The 17,486-nt window shown below is 40.3% G+C and overlaps 1 protein-coding gene across 1 annotated transcript in view; it reads right to left on the bottom strand.

Annotated features, from left to right (window-relative positions):
* Eif3h (eukaryotic translation initiation factor 3 subunit H) overlaps positions 1–15,393 on the bottom strand; it is an 85,730-nt gene extending 70,337 nt beyond the window's left edge. The window contains exon 1 of the mRNA XM_055626637.1: positions 15,237–15,393. Within this exon, the coding sequence (XP_055482612.1) occupies positions 15,237–15,368 (132 nt within the window). The 5' untranslated portion in view covers positions 15,369–15,393. The remainder of the gene's footprint in view (positions 1–15,236) is intronic.
* Positions 15,394–17,486: the final 2,093 nt, after the last annotated feature.

The following is a 17,486-nucleotide window of genomic DNA, read 5'->3' as shown; positions in this document are numbered from 1 at the left end:
ATAGATAGATAGATAGATAGATAGATAGATAGATAGATAGATAGATAGATAGATAGATAGATAGATGAGAAAGAACTGGCCAAAATAAAAAGCCATCAAGAAAGATTCCATTATCAAAGTAATAAATGTCTAATCTTGCCATTTCAATCTCATGAAATAAAGCATTCAAAAACAAATCAAAACCACATCCTCATCAAACCTGAGCAAGCCACACTATACTTCAACAGGTAAAAGAAGGTAGTACTAGGAAGGATTTCTGAGGAGGTTGTAGAAAGTAGGTTCTTAGCCAGGTATGGTGGCACACATGTGTAAGCCCCAGTACTTAGGGAGGCAGAGGCAGGTGGATCTCTGTGAGTTGCAGCTAGCCTGGTCTACAAAGTGAGTCCAGGACAGCCAAGACTACACAGAGAAACCCTGTCTCAAAAAAAAAAAAGAAAGAAAGAAAAGAGGCAGGAAGGAAAGAAGGAAGAGAAAGACAAAACCAAACTTGAGTGGTTTCACTCATCATTTGAAATTGTATGGTCTTCCTGCTTTCATACTGATCTGTTATGAATATGAATGGCCCCCAGACTCCTGTGTGTAATGCTGTGCCTCAACTGGTGATAATATTCTGGAGGTTCAGGAAACTCTAGAAGGTTGGACCCAACTGGAGGATGTAGGTCCCTGGGGGCATGGTTTTGAAATTCATACCTGGTCCCCAATGCCTTCCTTGCAATGTTTCTCCATCTTCATAAGGTGAACAATCTCCTATGTCATCCACTCCTGCCACTATGATGGTACTCCATGAAACACATGGAGCCATGCAACCATCAACTGAACCATCTGAAAACCATGAACGAAAGTAAAACTTCCTCCTTTAAATTGTTTGTCACAGCAATGCGAAGTAATACACTGCACAAAGTGTTAGTTTTCTGTTGGTGCCTGACAAACAACTTTGAAGGAGGATAGATTATTTCAGCTCGGTTTCAGGGGTTCCTTACCATGTTTTGAAAAGAGTGAGACAGAGCATCGTGCAGACAGCATAGAGGAGTTGCCATGGCAGCCGGCAGTGAAAGACAAGAAAGGACCAGAGATATAACAACAACCCCTCAAAGCAGGCCCCAGATATTATTTCCTCCAACCAAACCCCCTACAGAAGTTTCCACTTCTCAACACCATCAAACTATGAATTAACTGATTAAGTCAGAACCCTCATGATCCAATCACGTCTCAAAACCCCTCAGGTAGCATTTCAGCTTTCAACACAAAAGCTTCTAGAAAGAGATTTCATATCTAAATCATAAAAGTATTATACTAACGAATCTTGTATTCAAGTAACTCAGTAGAAATCCTTCACAAACTTGAAATTAGGACTTAAATCAAAAAAAAAAAAAAAGGGGGGGGGGATGGAAAAAGAAAAAGTGCTTCTTTCTTGAGAAACCCATGCTCATCTTTTGAATGTGTACTTTTGTCATGTAATATTTCATTCCAATTCCTGACTCTGTCTTGTCTGTAAATTCTGTTTTAATATTTACTTGTTACTTTATGTGTCTCTGTGTCTATGTGCATCATGTGTGTGCAGGACCCCACAGAGACAGTAGAAAGCATCAGATCCCCTGTAGCCACTTCGTAGGTATTGGAAGCCAAACCTGGGTCATTTGTAAGAGCAATGTGGCCTTTTAACTGCTGAGCCCTCTCTCCAACCCCATTTAAATTATTTATTTGAAAGATTTAAAAAAAAAAAAAAAAGAACTGAATGAACAAAAGCATATCCTAAATAGAACAACCTGGCACACATATTTTTATAATTCTACATAACCATGAGTCTGTCATACACATGTGTTTAAAACTTTTGTAGCTGTGTGGGACTGGGAAGAATCAACATTCTTTTTATTGCATTTCCTCTTAAAGAAGGAAAGGAAGGTCTGCTTTCCTTTGCTTTACATCCTCCACAGTTAACACAGACACTGGCACATCAAAGATACTCCAAATGTAGTTTGTTCAAGAAATGAATAATAAGCTGGGCATGATGGCTCTTGTCTGTAATCCCAGCACTCAGAAAGGCAGAGGCAGGTAGATCTCTGTGTGTCCAAGGCCAGCCTGGTCCACAAAGCAAGTCCAGGACAACAAGGATATACAGAAAAACCCAGTCTTGGGAGGGGAGGGGGGAGGATAATAAACATTATCCGTAATTCATGATCCACTAAACCCTCTGCCTCTGCCAAATGTCTTACATGCAATGAAGGACTTAGTTTAATCCTTACAGCCACCTTTTTATAAAGTCAATTATACTATTTTCCTATCTTCTCTAAGAAACAGGTTTGCTGACATGAAAGGACTATTCAGGTAAACCTTGACACTTTAAATTACTTCACAGTAACTGCAAAAAAACCGAGAAAGTATGGGTGTGCTAAACATGTTTACAGTAAAGGCTAGACACTGTATTATGATACAGTGTCAGCATCTCTAAGAGATGCTCCTGTACCTACAGTTACAAACTACGGGGTTCACGCAGGAAGGACAAGCTTACAAGTTCAGGCAAGAGAAGTCTGTGAAGAAATGATGATGATGATCAAATTGTGCCCTGGTAACTGAAAGCCAACAACTATCTAGATGTTCTAAAATGCAAGGCAGCTTTTAATCTTTACGCATCAGTCTCACAACCTACAAGTTGCAAGCTGGGAATGTCCACCCACAATAATCCTATTTCCAGCCATGTTCACCTGGTCACTTTCTTTCCCTCCAAACACCTGTGTTTCTTTCCATAAAACAGTGATGACATTTAATTAATCCTGCTTATTGCTGTCAGGCTCCCTGTTCTTGTTTTCAAAAGCAGGTGCACAGAAGGCTCCAAAATATATATAATTTGTTTTTAATGTGTCCTAAATGATCCCACTCCCTCCGAGGCCCTACACCACGTGTTGTCAGCTTAATAAAATGAAGTGACAAATGTTTTCAGCAGAAACCCTAGGAAGCACACAAGTTTTCTCTAGTCCAGTACGTCTCAGGGTGATGACCTGACTTCAAGACTCAAGATCTAGAGTTAACAAAATGTAACTAAAAAGAAAAATAAAATAAAATTAAAAAAAAAAAAAAAAAGAAAATACAGAAAGATAGGAAAAAAAAAAAAAGACTCAAGATCTAGTGCTAACTAGAATCCTATAAAGGAGTGCACTGGGTAGGGAGGTGGCAAAGACCTGGGGATTGTGGGAGGGGAAAACATGATCAAAATAAATTGTACAAAAAAATATTTTTCAATAAAAAAGTTTAAAACAAGCCAGGTGATAGTGACCCATGCCTTTATTCCCAGCAGTTGGGAAGCAAAGGCAGATGGATCTTTCTAAGCTAGTCTACATAGCAAGTTCCAGGGCAGCCAGAACAACAAAGACAGACCTGTAAAAACAAAAACAAGCAAACAGTTTAAAACATACAGGGGGAAATAGAAATAGGAATCCAAAACAGCCAAATAAGTTATTTATTACACTAGCTATTAGTAATGCTTAAGTATGAAGTGTTAACGATGAGCAAATTTTTCATGATTCCCTACGACCTCCCTGTAACTAAATTAGGAGCTATCCCACAGGTTGTGGAGTACTGGGAACCCCAGGACATCGACAAAAAAGGTCAGTGGTTAGCCTGGACTACAAAAGATGTTGTCTCAAACAAACAAAAAAAAAAATTAAAAAATAAAAGAGAGAAAGGGTGTAAAGGGCCCTTTTTAATGCCCTACGGGAAAGACTTTAAATCTTAACAAAACACAAATGTTTTTCGACAAATAACTGTTTTCTATCAAACACACACCTTTGAAGACATTACCTAGCAAATATGTTCTGCACAGATTTACCAGGTTTCAGCACTTTCTACCTTTCTCATTCCCTAATTATCATTTGCTCAGATATTTACCAACTTAATTCTACAACCAGGTCAGCTCTTCCATACCCTGGGAATATCATATGAAGTCAAATGAATTAAGTCTATGCTTTCATGAGGTTCCAAGTTTTAGGACAGCAAGTCAAATACAGTTTCCCTTTGTTTTCAGTCAAATATGTGAGAGGGTTCCATACCAAGCATGTCCTCCAGTTTTCCCAACACCACCTGAGTGTGTCAGATTTGAAGGCAATTCTACCTGGAGTATCAGATCCCAACAGTTATGAGCTCCATCCTACAATACTATCCTCCTTTCAGGCCTCAGGTACTGCTGAGCAACTGACTATAAATCAGGTGTTCCCATGATACCCTTCTCAGGTTTAACAATCTGCTTTAAAAGGCTTACAGAACTCAAGCAAACATTATTTCATATCATATTATGTTTCATAAAATAACAGTCAGCCCTGAAAATATATATGTAAGTAACATATATACTGAGCAAGTTGTATTTTTATGTATTTAGGAATCTATCATCCATCCATTCGTCCATCTGTCTGTCTGTCTATGGGGAAACAGGGAGGGGTACATGTGAAGGTTTGAAGGGAGGAAAGAAAAGGGGAAAATAATTTAATTAAAATCTCAAAGATAAAGAACTTTTTAAAAGAAGTTAGTTAGAATTTAGTCAGCAGTTACTCTGGCTTCTAGTACTATAGGATTTTTCTTTTTTTTTCATCCTTTTAGGACTAGGACTACTTAATTACACTTTCATTTAGTTGATATTTTACTAACAAACTGTAGTGGTTTGAATAAAAATTATCCCAATAGGCCCATAGGGATAGCACTATTATGATGTTGGCCTTGTAGGTGTGGCTTCTTGGAGGAGGTGTGTCACTAGAGTATAGACTTTGAAGTCTTAGATGCTCAAGCAAGGTCTAGGGTCTGATTCTTTCTCTCAGCTCCTCCTCCAGCCCCATGTCTGCCTGCATGCTACTATGCTCCCTACCATGACAATAATGGTCTAAAGCCCCAACTAAATGTTTTAAGATTTGCCATGGTCATAGTTTCTCTTCACACTGATAAAAACCCTAAGACAAAAACTTTTTTTTTTTTTTTTGGAGACAGGGTTTTCCTATGCAACACCTCTCTGTTCTGGAACTCACTCTATAGAACAGGCTGGCCTCAAACTCAGCCTCTGCCTCCCCAGTGCTGGAATTCAAAGTGTGCGCCACCACCACCTACCTCAGATAGATTATTTTTAATAGCTACAATTAACATTTTGTTGTGATTGAAAAGAAAAAATAAGCTTGTTGGAATATAAACTTCTAGAGGGATAGTAGCATCAGTATCCTCTAGATCTTGGCATACTTTACTCAGTTATGAAATGTTTGCTGGATATATACATGAATAAAAATAGGTGGGCTGTATAATGGTGTAGTCACTGTAAGGTTGCTGGTGTTTACTGAGGACTTAATTGGTCCTGTGTGATAGGTGGTTAGGGTGGACAGTGTTTTTCAAGTCCCTGTTACTAGGCAGCAGCTGGAAGAAGGCACTTAAGATTTTGGAATGTTGAACTTCCAGCTGGGTTTATTAATTGGATGAATATGGCACTGTCTTATTGTCTGTTGTAGAGAGCTTGGAATTCAAGGAGAAACCTTGCTATGGAAGAAGATTAATCTTCACTCCTCATAAAAATACACTGTGCAGAATAGAGTTAAAGCTAAGGGAATAATGGGAATGACCACAGTGGAAGAGTAGATAATGTATCTCTAAGCAGCAGTGCGGCTGGTAGAGAAAACCAGGAGCTTGGTACCAAACAGTTTGAAGTTCACACCTTAATTTGTAGTATTTTGAAAACATTATTTTTGTGACATAAACTATTCAATTCTAAAGTCTAAATAGCTAATTGTGTGGGTCTGGAGGATCCAACACTTCCGACCGTAGGACAGCTGCACTCACTTGTGCATGCACTCTCCCTCTCTCAAAAAAAACAAAAAAACAAACAAACAAAAAAAAACTAGGACTGGTGCCTGACCTCGTAATCCCAGTACTTGGGAGGCAGAGGGTGAAGGCAGCTGGGGTTGTTTGAATGGATAAGAGCTCGAAACACAACCAAATGGAAAGGGAATAAAGTACCATCTGCTGTCTCAGCCACATCTGTCACAGCTACAGCTAGGCAGCACTGCTCAGCTGGGGCATGTGGTCTGCAAGGTGATCTGTGAGCTGAGTGCCGGGTTGACACGAGTGTGAAGGAACTTGGGGAGCATTTGGACCCTGCTGTGCAGCTGAAGTGTGTTATCCCTGGGCTTGTGCTTCCTCTAAAGATAACTTATCTTTCCTCCTCCCTCCATTTTCCCGAAGTGTGGTAAACAGTGGAGATGTGTTCTTCACAGGTAGCTCTAGATGTACTGTAATACACTATTTTCATATCTGGCTTAGAGTGTAGCTTCTTTTCCTAACCAGTACAGTAATATTTAATACAAGCACAACACATAATGTAATGTGATCACTTAATACCACTAGAGTTTCAGGACAGCCAGGGCTCTGTTACACAGAGAAGCCCTGTCTCAAAAAACAAAAACAAACAAATAATAATAATGATAATGATGATGATAATAATAATAATAATAATAATAATGATGATGATGATGATGTACCTGACACTAAACTTAAACAGCACTACTCAGGAGAGATGGTGGTCTGAGAAAGCACTTACAATACCCATTACCTTGAAAGTCCTGAACTAGGGCTCTTGATTTAAAATCTGTATTTAAAAATTTAGAATACAACTAAGCCAGGAATAAGGGTATTTGTTATAAACGTTCTCACTTAAGAAATCACATTTTCTAGCTACAAACCATGGCGATGCCCACTGAGAGGCCCTTAAAAGTTCAAAGCAAGGCAGCAGGGCCCAAGCTGCAGCAGGCACTGTCGGGCTAAAGAGCACAGGAGAGATGAACAATTCCTCGCTGGCTTTACTCGGTTTCTGCAGCTTCTGTGAGGTGAGGCCCACAGCCTGTACATCTCACATCAATCTCTGTCAAAGATCAGCTATTGCTGTAGAAGAATTTCATTCTCAAAGAAAGTGTAATGTCACAAAATCTCCTGTTAGCATATTCTGTAAAGTCAACCTCTAGACTTTCACTTGATTCTGGCTTCTTTCACTGTCAGATCTGTGAACTTTGAATATTCTGATTTGGTTAAGCCTAGATCGTTTTTTCTAACACTGAACAAAGAAAGTAGTTATTGCCAAAATGTAAATTCAAAAGGCAGAACACTGCATTAGTCTTAAATTTAACACATTTTACAGCCCAAGTGGGATAGGCATTCCATTTCACAACTGGCTGAGTCAAAGAATAAATGGGATTTAAATCACTGCTGTAAAGTTTTGATATGAATGAAACTTAAGTAACTTCAATGGTGGGGGTAGTTATTTTGCCCCTGACACATATGAGTTTGGCTCCAATGCTCCCCAATAGCTCATCAATATCACCTCTATAATATTTCATTTTAAAAGAATATGTTTCACTCATGATTATTCCCTTGGATCTAATGCTCACTGATGGTTCACATTTTTAAAGTTCAATCAACTAATTGCTGTGAAGGAGAATGGAAGTCCAACTTCATGACATTCTACAGAGTAACAGTTCTCTCATCCTACAATTAGTCACAGGAAGCACAATGGTACAACCAAATGTATACAAGCAAAATTAAATGTTAACTAAGGAGGATGCTTAATTCAGAAGTTTTTACATTATCATATGTAACTCTAATATGTAATTTTTCCTGGAAGGTAATTATTCTAAAGTAAAATTAGTGACAGAAAGGCTTACCTAGAACAAAATGTATTTCTTCTCTCATACAAAGCAATAAATAAATAATAAAATTCCAGAACTGTAACAAAATATGTATTCCTTAAAACACTGCAATTACTACTAAGAGGCCATTCTGGAATTTGGGGGCACTCGGATTATCACCTGCTTCAGTACTTGCTAAAGTAGGCCCAGGACAAGGGTTACGTAACCCTGACCATTAAAAAGGGTAATTAATTCTGGCTGTCTAGGAAAGATGGATGGGACACAGGGGGTTCAGTTTCTTGCCTGCTTATTTTTTCTCACAGTCTGTGTTCTGTGTGTACATGTAAGTTACCTAGTGTAATAGGTGTGCAAATAAACAGACTTTGTTTTCATCCCTAGAACTGCGTACTATACACCAGACATGGTGGCACAGAGGAAGGCAGATCTGAGTTTGGGGCTAGCCTAGCATACAAAGAGAGTTCCAGGGCTACACAAAGAGACCCAGTCTCAGGTGAGGGAGGGGAAAGTATACTATGGTAAGCTCCTAAAGTGGCTGTTCGTCTTCCTGCTCAGGGTACCTCTGAAAGAGCTGATGATTAAGTACTCATAGAATGTGCTTTCTTCTCTCTAAAAAGAAAAGAGGAATTTAAATATCACATAGTGAAGTGAGTTTGCTTTGGATATATGAGGATTTTCCACAGGATTTTTGAGTTTTAGGGCTACAGCTGTCCCATAAGAAAGTTCACTTTAACAGCACTGTCTGGGACAGTGAAAAATAAAAAATGAAAAACAAAACAAAAAAACAGCCTGTAAGACAACTTACTTGAGGTTCTTACAAGAAAGAGATGAGAAAGGAGAGCTAGAAATGAAGAAACCTCAGAAGCGATCTTCAGAGATTCCAAGGAAATCCTCTAGGAATGTTTCAGAAGCTTGGATGACTTAGGCAGAGAGGGGAATCACTACTAACAGAATCAACAATGTAACAAGCATACTAACAAGAACACTTAATTAAAATAGAGAGAGGTTTTGTTTTTTTAAGAAAAGTAACATTTAGTTGGCAATGGAGCCAATAATACTCTGCAGGTGGGAGAATAAAGAGCATTGTATGGCCACTGAAGAAAGCAATAAGGCAGCATGCTCAGCAGATTAGAAACATGAATTGTCCTCAACTCACTTCACTTCAACTTTACATATTTGTTTTAAAAAGTAGGAAAGAGGCTGTAGAGATGGCTCAGCTAGTTTAAGAGTGCTGGCTACTCTTCCAAAGGACACAGGTTCAATTCCCAGCACCCACATGGCAGCTCACAACAGTTTGTAATTTTAGTTCTGACACCTTCACACACACAGACATACATTCAGGGAGAATGTACATAAACTAAAAATAAATAATTTAAAAATAGGAAAAATGCTAGAAAAATAATTTTCAAATTTTAAAGAGTGTGACCCAGCCCAAAATAATTTTCTTCTTTGAGTTTTCTACAAGCCTCCCTTACAATAAATGTTCGGAGCTTTTCTTCTTAAAAATTGTATTTTATGGACTGTTATCACAAGGAGGCATCTGTCACTTACATAATGAAGCTAGTTGTACATGGGGATAAGAGAAGGCATAGGATGACCAAAACAAAACATCACACAACCATCAGGGTCCAGTGAGTATTAATGACACTTAGAAACTTTACCTGGAATAGAACATAAAATTTTAAAAAACTATGCAGCTGATACTCAAACTGAAGTGGTAAAAGCTTCATATTTTGACTATATTAAGCTGAATCACCACTATTTTTCTTAATATAAATTTTATATGCTTGGTCTTGGTACTAATAATACTCTGACATATGTAAGTATCCCTTTCTAAGCTTTTAGTTTTACTGAAAGAAATAAAACCTGTCCTCAGTAAGACAGGCATGTAAGCTACCCTGCACTCCGGTCTTTCATCTTGACCAGATGCAGCCACTTTACAGAATGACCATCTAATAGCAGTTTACAGAAGCTAGTCTTCGAATAAATATACTATTTATTTATACCATATACCTTGCCAAAGGAGATTTCTCCAAGTACCATGGATTAAATAGCATACAAAAGTTACTAACTACCTTGTAAAAGCAAACACAATCAGATTTCACGTAACTGCTAAAATTAGACATTTGTCTAAGGAACTATCTAAGGTACATGAAAAAAAAAGTCAGAAAAATATCACGTAAGAGAACAAAGTTTTAGAAAGTGTTTTCTAACAACTGAACAAGGAATACATTATTCTGTACCTTTCTACTTCAGTGCTTCTAAACCTTCCTATGCTTCAACCCCTTAATACAGGTCCTAAGGCGTAATGTTGACCCCCAGCAATCATTTTTGTTGCTACTTCATAACTGCACTTTTGCTACTTTCATTTCTACCTGAGAACTACTGAATCTACTCCCTGTTCCTTTGTACCCATTCTCCATTCTTGCAAGTTCCCAGCCATTTTTAAACAAATAGGTAGAGTTGAAGCTAAGCGTGTGTCAAAGTGAGTCCCACAGTATACCCTTTTGTTCCCACTTCTTACTTGCAAATGTTCACTGAGTCATTTGTCTAATTCGAGGCCTCTGGCTTCTGCTAACCTATCAATATTGGATCCTCACCCAGACTCCTCTCACATATCCTATTGTTGCCCTGTGTCATGGAGATCCTGCAGCTTTGGATCTGCAGAACCAGCCGTTTACACTCTGAAGCAATTCAAAGATGGGGTAGATATTGGAGTGGGCCAACTCAAAGCCCTGGATCTGGACCTGGGTGGTAGCTGAGCTGGTCAGCCCACCAGCTCTCCTGAACCCACACCACCGGGGAGAGCTGTCCAGCACTGTGCTAGCCTAACTCAACCAATGCTACAACTGTTAAGAGGCACGATCACGATCACTGTTCTCATGTCCTCTATTGTGCTGCTCAGGAAAGATGCAGGGTCTATTCTCCCACTTATGACCTCGGGACCAGCTCTCTTGCAGGCCACTGGTAGCAAGGAGCAAAGGAGGAGCATCTCTTCCTCGCCCATGCCATCACACAGCAGACAGGTGGTAGGGCCATCTCTCCCGCATTCACAACCTCAGGGCTGGCTCATGCTCTACCTCCACAACCAGGACCAGCTCCACTGTGCTTCCTGGGCAAGATGCAGGGCCCGCTCTCCCAGTGCTCAAGCTGACAAGGGGCCAGACCAGCTCTCCTGCTCTCACACCGTTGGGGTCAGTTGTCCCTTGATGTCAGCTCTGCATGGCCCTCAGATGTCAACATTGCCCCATGTGATAACTCAGAACAGGTAAGTCTGCTAGCCTCTGATAACAGACCCATACATGGCCCTTGGCGGCAGTATGGGCCAAGACCTTACCACAGTCTTAGGTGGCACTGCTGAGTACTCCCATCAGACTGTTCTCACTACCTTCAAATCTCCAGTTCTGCCTTTCTTCATTGTGCACACATCCTTGTTTCTCTTTCTCTTTCATCTCTCCACCACTTGTTCATTTTAGTGGCTCCCAGGGCCTCTGGTTGTCTGGGATCACTTCAGTAGTGCTATGTCCTACCCATACCATGTGGCACTAGGTAGGGGTGATCTCAGGGATGCTCTGCCTGCCCAGAAATGTGGTTCTGGACTGGGCAAGCTCAGGCTTGCTCTGCCCGCCTAGGCCCTGTGGCATCAGTGAATCTCCATTATTGACCTCTCTCATGCTCCATTTTTATGTGTTCTGCAATCATGTCAGGGTCATTACAAATACACTCAATAAAGAAGACCTTGTAACCATGTTCTTTAGCAAACTGCAGAATCAATGATCGTCATTCTCTGGTAGTGTTGGTAGCATCAAAAAGCACAATGTGACCTTCCTCACACCTGATATATTTATGGAAATCCTTTGTCCTGTTTCTTGATAAGCTGAGCCTCTGTGTTGTCAGGGAGAAAGAATTGACAGTTCCTGTTACTCACTGCCTCTCATCGATACTGGCCTAAATTAAAACCCTTTAGTTGGTTTGCCTATCTAGTTGAGAAACTATGTGAGCTATTTAGAGTTGCCTTGAGCTGGTAAACACGCCATGATCACCACTCTGGGAAATGAATAAACGATGGTATGGATGCTATTCTCTTAGAAGCTTTTTCTCCCATCGCTAATGATCCAGTGGCTCTCCTGCAAGGCTAAGTATGATCAGGGTGGTACATTGTTCACTAAAAGAACCAGCACCTGGCAGAGCTAGATGTTACTAAAAATAGGTAAACCATAGCTGGGTTGGGTGTGGTAGGGAAGGAAAAGGAAAGCGGAACTTTGAGTTTAAGGCTAGCCTGGTCTACACAGTTAGTTTCCAGGACAATCAAAAATACACAGAGAGACCCTGTCTCAAAAAAAAACAAAAACAAAAAAAGATAGGTAATCCATGAATTTAATACATGAACTAAGAATAGAATATGTCTGAAGTATCCAGACTGAGATGAAACTAGAAATTAAAACCACAGCTCTATAAAGCCAAATTTGTTAATATTGTACATAAAAAGGAGGGAACGAGGAATGCCATAGACAAAAGAAAGACAAACTGTAGGACCTAGTCAGGGAAAGGCTAACTGGTCACATGGAACTGAAACATACCTTCTGGACAAAAATGTGGAAAGAGCTGGGGAAAAAGAAAAAAACAAGAACACAGCAAGGACGAACTATACCTCTGTGGGCCTAGAATTCACTGAAAAGAGTTATTGAAGTGAGTATAATCTGAACTTTTAAGTTAAATGAATGAGAAAACAAAATAAGATTTCATTAAAGGAGGTATCAAGATTTGAAATAAGGGCCAGTATGATGACTAAGCAAGTAAAGCTACTTAACCTGAGTGCCCCTTTTTATGACTCATTGGGGGGTCATAAGCTTCAAATTCTCAACATGATTTTGCCAAACCACCTCATAATTAAGAGGCCCTTTTGACTGAAGACATAAGTACTTTGTCCGCAAAAAGTCTATCTTCATAGTAAATTATCAACATCTAAACTTTTGACCCAATCTCTTGTGAAGAGCAGTAATCAGTTCCCAGATAAAAGAAAACAGTGACACATGAATCCAGAACTGAGAACAAATGTGTTGACTTTCCTGGGCCCACTGCCTGCTTGTTGAACTCAAATGACCCTGTGTCAACTGCCACCTGCAGCAATCTTACTGCTTCAAAATTCTTAAGGCACCCTGACACTGCTGCTGTTGTGCTTGTATCACTGCCCCACGTTAGACAGCTCAGCAGTGACAAGACTGCCCTAAAATTGTTTTGTCTTGTTTGACGGTCTCACTATGTAGCCCAGGCTGACAAGACAACTCACATCCTGCTGTACTTTCCCAAGGGCTAGGATTACAAGTGTACCACCATGCCCAACCCCACTCCTAAAATATTTATTTGTAATTACATACACCAAACAGACTTATAACAGCTACCTGTTGCCTTTTATAACTAGCTAAGTAATCCAAAGAGTGATTTCAAAACATACAAAAAAACAGTTCTTAAGAATTAAAATACTTTTTGAGTGCTGAAATGGCACTTCTACAAGAAAACCTAAGAACTAATTTGCAATCTTTAAAAGTGCACTATTTAGCAGGGCGGTAGTGGCCCAAGCCTTCAATCCCAGCACTTGGGAGGTAGAGACAGGCAGATCTCTTGTGAGGCCAGCCTGGTCTACAGAGTTAGTTCCAGGACAACCAAGGCTACATTGGGAAACCCTGTCTCGGAAAACAAACAAGCAAACAAAAATATATAATATTTATTCCAGAAGGCACCTCCCTCAAAAAGCCATTGCAAGCTGAAACTGTCATCTAAGTCAAAGAGATCGTACTGTTTTTTCAAAGTATGATGCAAATGACATTCTAGGGTGTGATAAAACTTTCCAAAGCTAAGCTCTTCCCTGCAGCTTTCAAGCTCTAACATCCACAGATATCACAGCCAACAAAAACCACAGCTAGAGCCTCACATGCTCACTCTAGATCATCACATAAAAAGGTTTCTCCAAACTACTCACTTCCATCTCAACAAATTACGTAATTGACACGGGTAACATCTTTCTCAGGACTAGAGCTGGCAGAATTGAGAAGACTAGACCTTTAAGTATCAGGTTATATTTAAAACGCAAACAAAAACAGTTCAAAAACCTCATGTCAATCTAAAAAATCAACTATATTCTGAAGTGAAATTACTAATAATTTCCACTTAAATACTGCCTGCTGCAATCACAATTTTCACATCAATTTTAAAGCCTTACGACAAGTATCTTTGCTAGGAGAAAATATCTAGAAAACTGGCTTGAAAAAAAAAAAAAAGGTGCTTTTGGAAGAGTCAGGAAGAATGCCTGTAAAAGTAACTTGTATCATCCTGATGTAACTGTCATCTCAGAGGCTTACTGCCTCCTCTCCTAACCTAGGCCTAGTCCTGGAAGCTTCCTACCTCCACACAATCTAATCTAGGCCTAGAATGTTTTCAAGCCTCTGAGACATACTGATGAATAAGCTCACTGTTTCTAGTTCTTGCTGAGTTCTGGGTGGCTGGTTCAACTCAGCTGTTCTGGCTCAAACTCCTCTCCTAGCTGATTTAATCTGACCTCTCTCAGCCTCTAATTGCTCTGCTTTGCCTCATGTTAACTTTGGCAATATGTTCTAACCTTCTGGCTTCTCTCTTCAACCTGTCTCTGTAAAATTCTCTCAAGAAAATTGCCTCTGGGGTCCTGTGGAAGTTGGGCTTAAGGAAATGGGTGGAACCGAAAAGATGGGAATCTAAAATGATTTGGGTTTCTAAGCTTTAGAAGAGTCCCTCCTGCAGGTTGTGGTGGCACGTCTTTGCACAGCACTGGTAAGGCACAGGCAGGCCAGTTCAGGAGATTGAGGCAAATGGAAGGTGAGATCCTGTTTCAAAAAGAAAAAAAGGCATTTGTAGAGGAATGTTAATTCAGAACATGGCTGCTCCAGCAAGAGATCACATTCAGAGACCTTCTAGGTCTGTGTGATATGGGAGGAATACAGACATACCTTTAATCCCAGGAGACAGAGGCAAGCAGATCTCGGAGTTCAAGGCCAGCCCAACTTCCACAGGACCCCAGATCATGAACCTTAACCAGAAATACACTGAAGGCTATGGCTTTTTGTGGTTTAGACTGAAGACTCTGAGTGTTTACCCCGGCTCTGAAATTCCAGGTAAAGTGGTGAACTAGCACAAAAGCATGGTAAAAAAGTAGTACATCTCTTAAGAATGCACTTGTCAAACGCCCGTCCGTGAAGCCAAGGCGTTTCCTTTCCTCTCTCTCCCCTTCCTAGAGCCCTAAAGAGAGCCCTAAATCCTTCTCATCACGTCTGTCACCTGGTTGTAACCAGTCCTTTCTCCCTCTCCCGAGCATCTAAGAAGGCCGCCAGAATCTGTCACATATTCCTATTCCGGCCCCTCTTCTCAGTCGCCAGCTCTCTCATCGGAAAACAGGGAAGGCGGTGGTGTCTTCTGAGCAAAACTGACGATGAAGGAGCAAGGCGGTGAGGGGAGAGCGCGGTCCGCCTGTTCAGGGGAAAGCGGCAGGAAGTGCGCTCGGCAGGGACCTGCGCCCCGCGTGCGCCTGTGAGCGCGACCCGCACTCACCAGGCCGTCGATCTGCACCTGCTTCACGGCCGAATCTCCAGAGCCGCCTTTGCCTTTGCCCTTCCCCACCGCGCCGCCGGCCGAGCCCGAGGAAGCGGCGGTGGAGCCGGTGCCATCCTTGCGTGACGCCATGTTTCCAGCCAGACAGGAAGAAAGAGAGGCGTGAGGCACAGGAAGCGGAATTACGAGTTCGTGACGTCATTGTAAAAGGTAAGGGGCGGAGTCTGGAGGAGCCGCCCGGGTAGCCCCGCGCCTCGCCGGTGGCTTCCCTTCTTCCCGAGCGTGCTGGCGTCCTCTGCGCACGCGCCCAGGGTGTCCCATTCCACCCTCTGTACGTGGTTTAGGGATGGTCACTCAGTGTTTAAAACCCAAGTAGGCGTGGACTTATTCTCCATTAGGCCGACGACTAACGATTTCTGTAGCGTCTCCAATGTACAAATGCCTTCTTTTGGGCGGGGCCGAAATAGCTCAGATGGAAGAGCATTAGCTGAAAAATGGCTCCACTGCTAATTTAATTCCCACTTTCCTCACCAACTGTCAAGGATGCCAAGACGAGGTGATAACGTTAACAAGGGACAAACCATATTGAGTTCCTTGTTTTATGAAGTTTCAGATTGCAGTCTGTAACCACTCATAATATACAAGAAAATACTTAAAATGTGGTTAACTTTGATCAAAGATTTACCTGAGTGAAAGACCAAAGTTCTTTTATGTAGTTTTGGAGTGTTGACGGTGATGTAATAGTTAGTATTCAGAATATATTCCCTACAAATAATGTTGACCTACAATATGCAGCTCTGAAATGTGTGTTATCAAGGCTGCAACACACTCCATAAGTTGTAGGAATCCATTTTAAGTAATTCTCTACTTGAAAGTGACTTTTTTCCTATTCCTTATTTTGGCAATAAGTATTCCTTCACTCAGTACTCAAAAGTAATGAAACGGTCACAGTATGGCAGAAAATACTGTGTCCTGATGTTATAATTTTTGTCTATTATACATCAATCTGACAGCACAAATTATTACACCTGAATGTTATTAATGATTTAATGTCTGCTTTTTCAAGTCTATAAGAAATATTAGCTTCCTGGACCACAGGGAAAATCTCCACAAGAAAATATCAAAGGTGGATCATAGAAGAGTTACGCTAGAAACCAGTAGCAGAAAGGTAAAAAGCAAAAATGAAACCGTTACAAAGATTTAAATGTGAGTTAAAACTATATGGTATGTAAAAAGAAAAAAACATTAACCAGCTAATCCTACAACATGCATAACACATTTTTATAATAGTTTTACATAATGTTGGTATAATAAAATACTAACATTTTCACTATCAATAAAATTAAAAGATAAAATGTCTTTGTAGTGTTGTTGTTGCTTAACATCTCACTAGGATTTTGCAGTCAAATCTGCTAAACACATTATTAGGTTCTTTTTACCTGTCCCAAGACAGTTTATGTGCCTTTTGTATAAAATACCCTGGATACAAGAAGTAAAAGAAAGAAACTATATAATTTGAATTTTAAATTAAGAATTCAGTTAAGATCAGCCGGGCAGTGGTGTCACATACCTTTGATCCCACCACTTGGAAGGCACAGGCAGGCAGATCTCTGAGTTTGAGGCCAGTCTGGTCTATAGAGTGAGTTCCAGGAACAGCCAGGGCTACACAGAAAATCCCTGTCTCAAACAAACAAATATAACAATCAAAAAATAATTCAGTAAGATCACCCTGACTACAGAAAAAGAGCCTAGAAACAAGGGCGATTTCTTCATTTGCATTTCTACTCTTCATTCCATAACTCAGCTTCTCACTTGTCATTGTTGGTTTGTCTACCATTCTTCAATCTTTAATTCTTGAAAATGACTCAGTCTAAGCATTCAAATTTTACTTTTCTTTACATTTATTCCTTTTCATGGTGTTATCATCCATTCTCAATGATCTTAAATGTAATTCATAGGCTGATGTTCCCAACTTTATATTCCTCATATAACTCTCCACTATCCACACAACAGTGTCCAGTTGCCTATTCCCTGCCATGTCAATGTTCAATAGGTACCTTCCACTCAGCCTTTCAAAACTAATCCACAAATGCCACCCCATATAAAATAGGCTTACCATTTATATAAAATAGTCCTACTGTTCTCCATGTAAGTTGATGATAACTCCATGCTTTGTTAACAGAACCAAAAGTCTTTGTAATACTTCAACTCTTATGCTGCTTTTCTTTCTATCATAAAGTGTTATAAATT

Source organism: Psammomys obesus, unplaced genomic scaffold (assembly GCF_907164565.1).
Source record: "Psammomys obesus unplaced genomic scaffold, mPsaObe1.curated_primary_1811, whole genome shotgun sequence".
In the NCBI taxonomy this organism is placed as follows: domain Eukaryota; kingdom Metazoa; phylum Chordata; class Mammalia; order Rodentia; family Muridae; genus Psammomys; species Psammomys obesus.
This window is presented reverse-complemented; position numbering and strand designations above follow the sequence as displayed.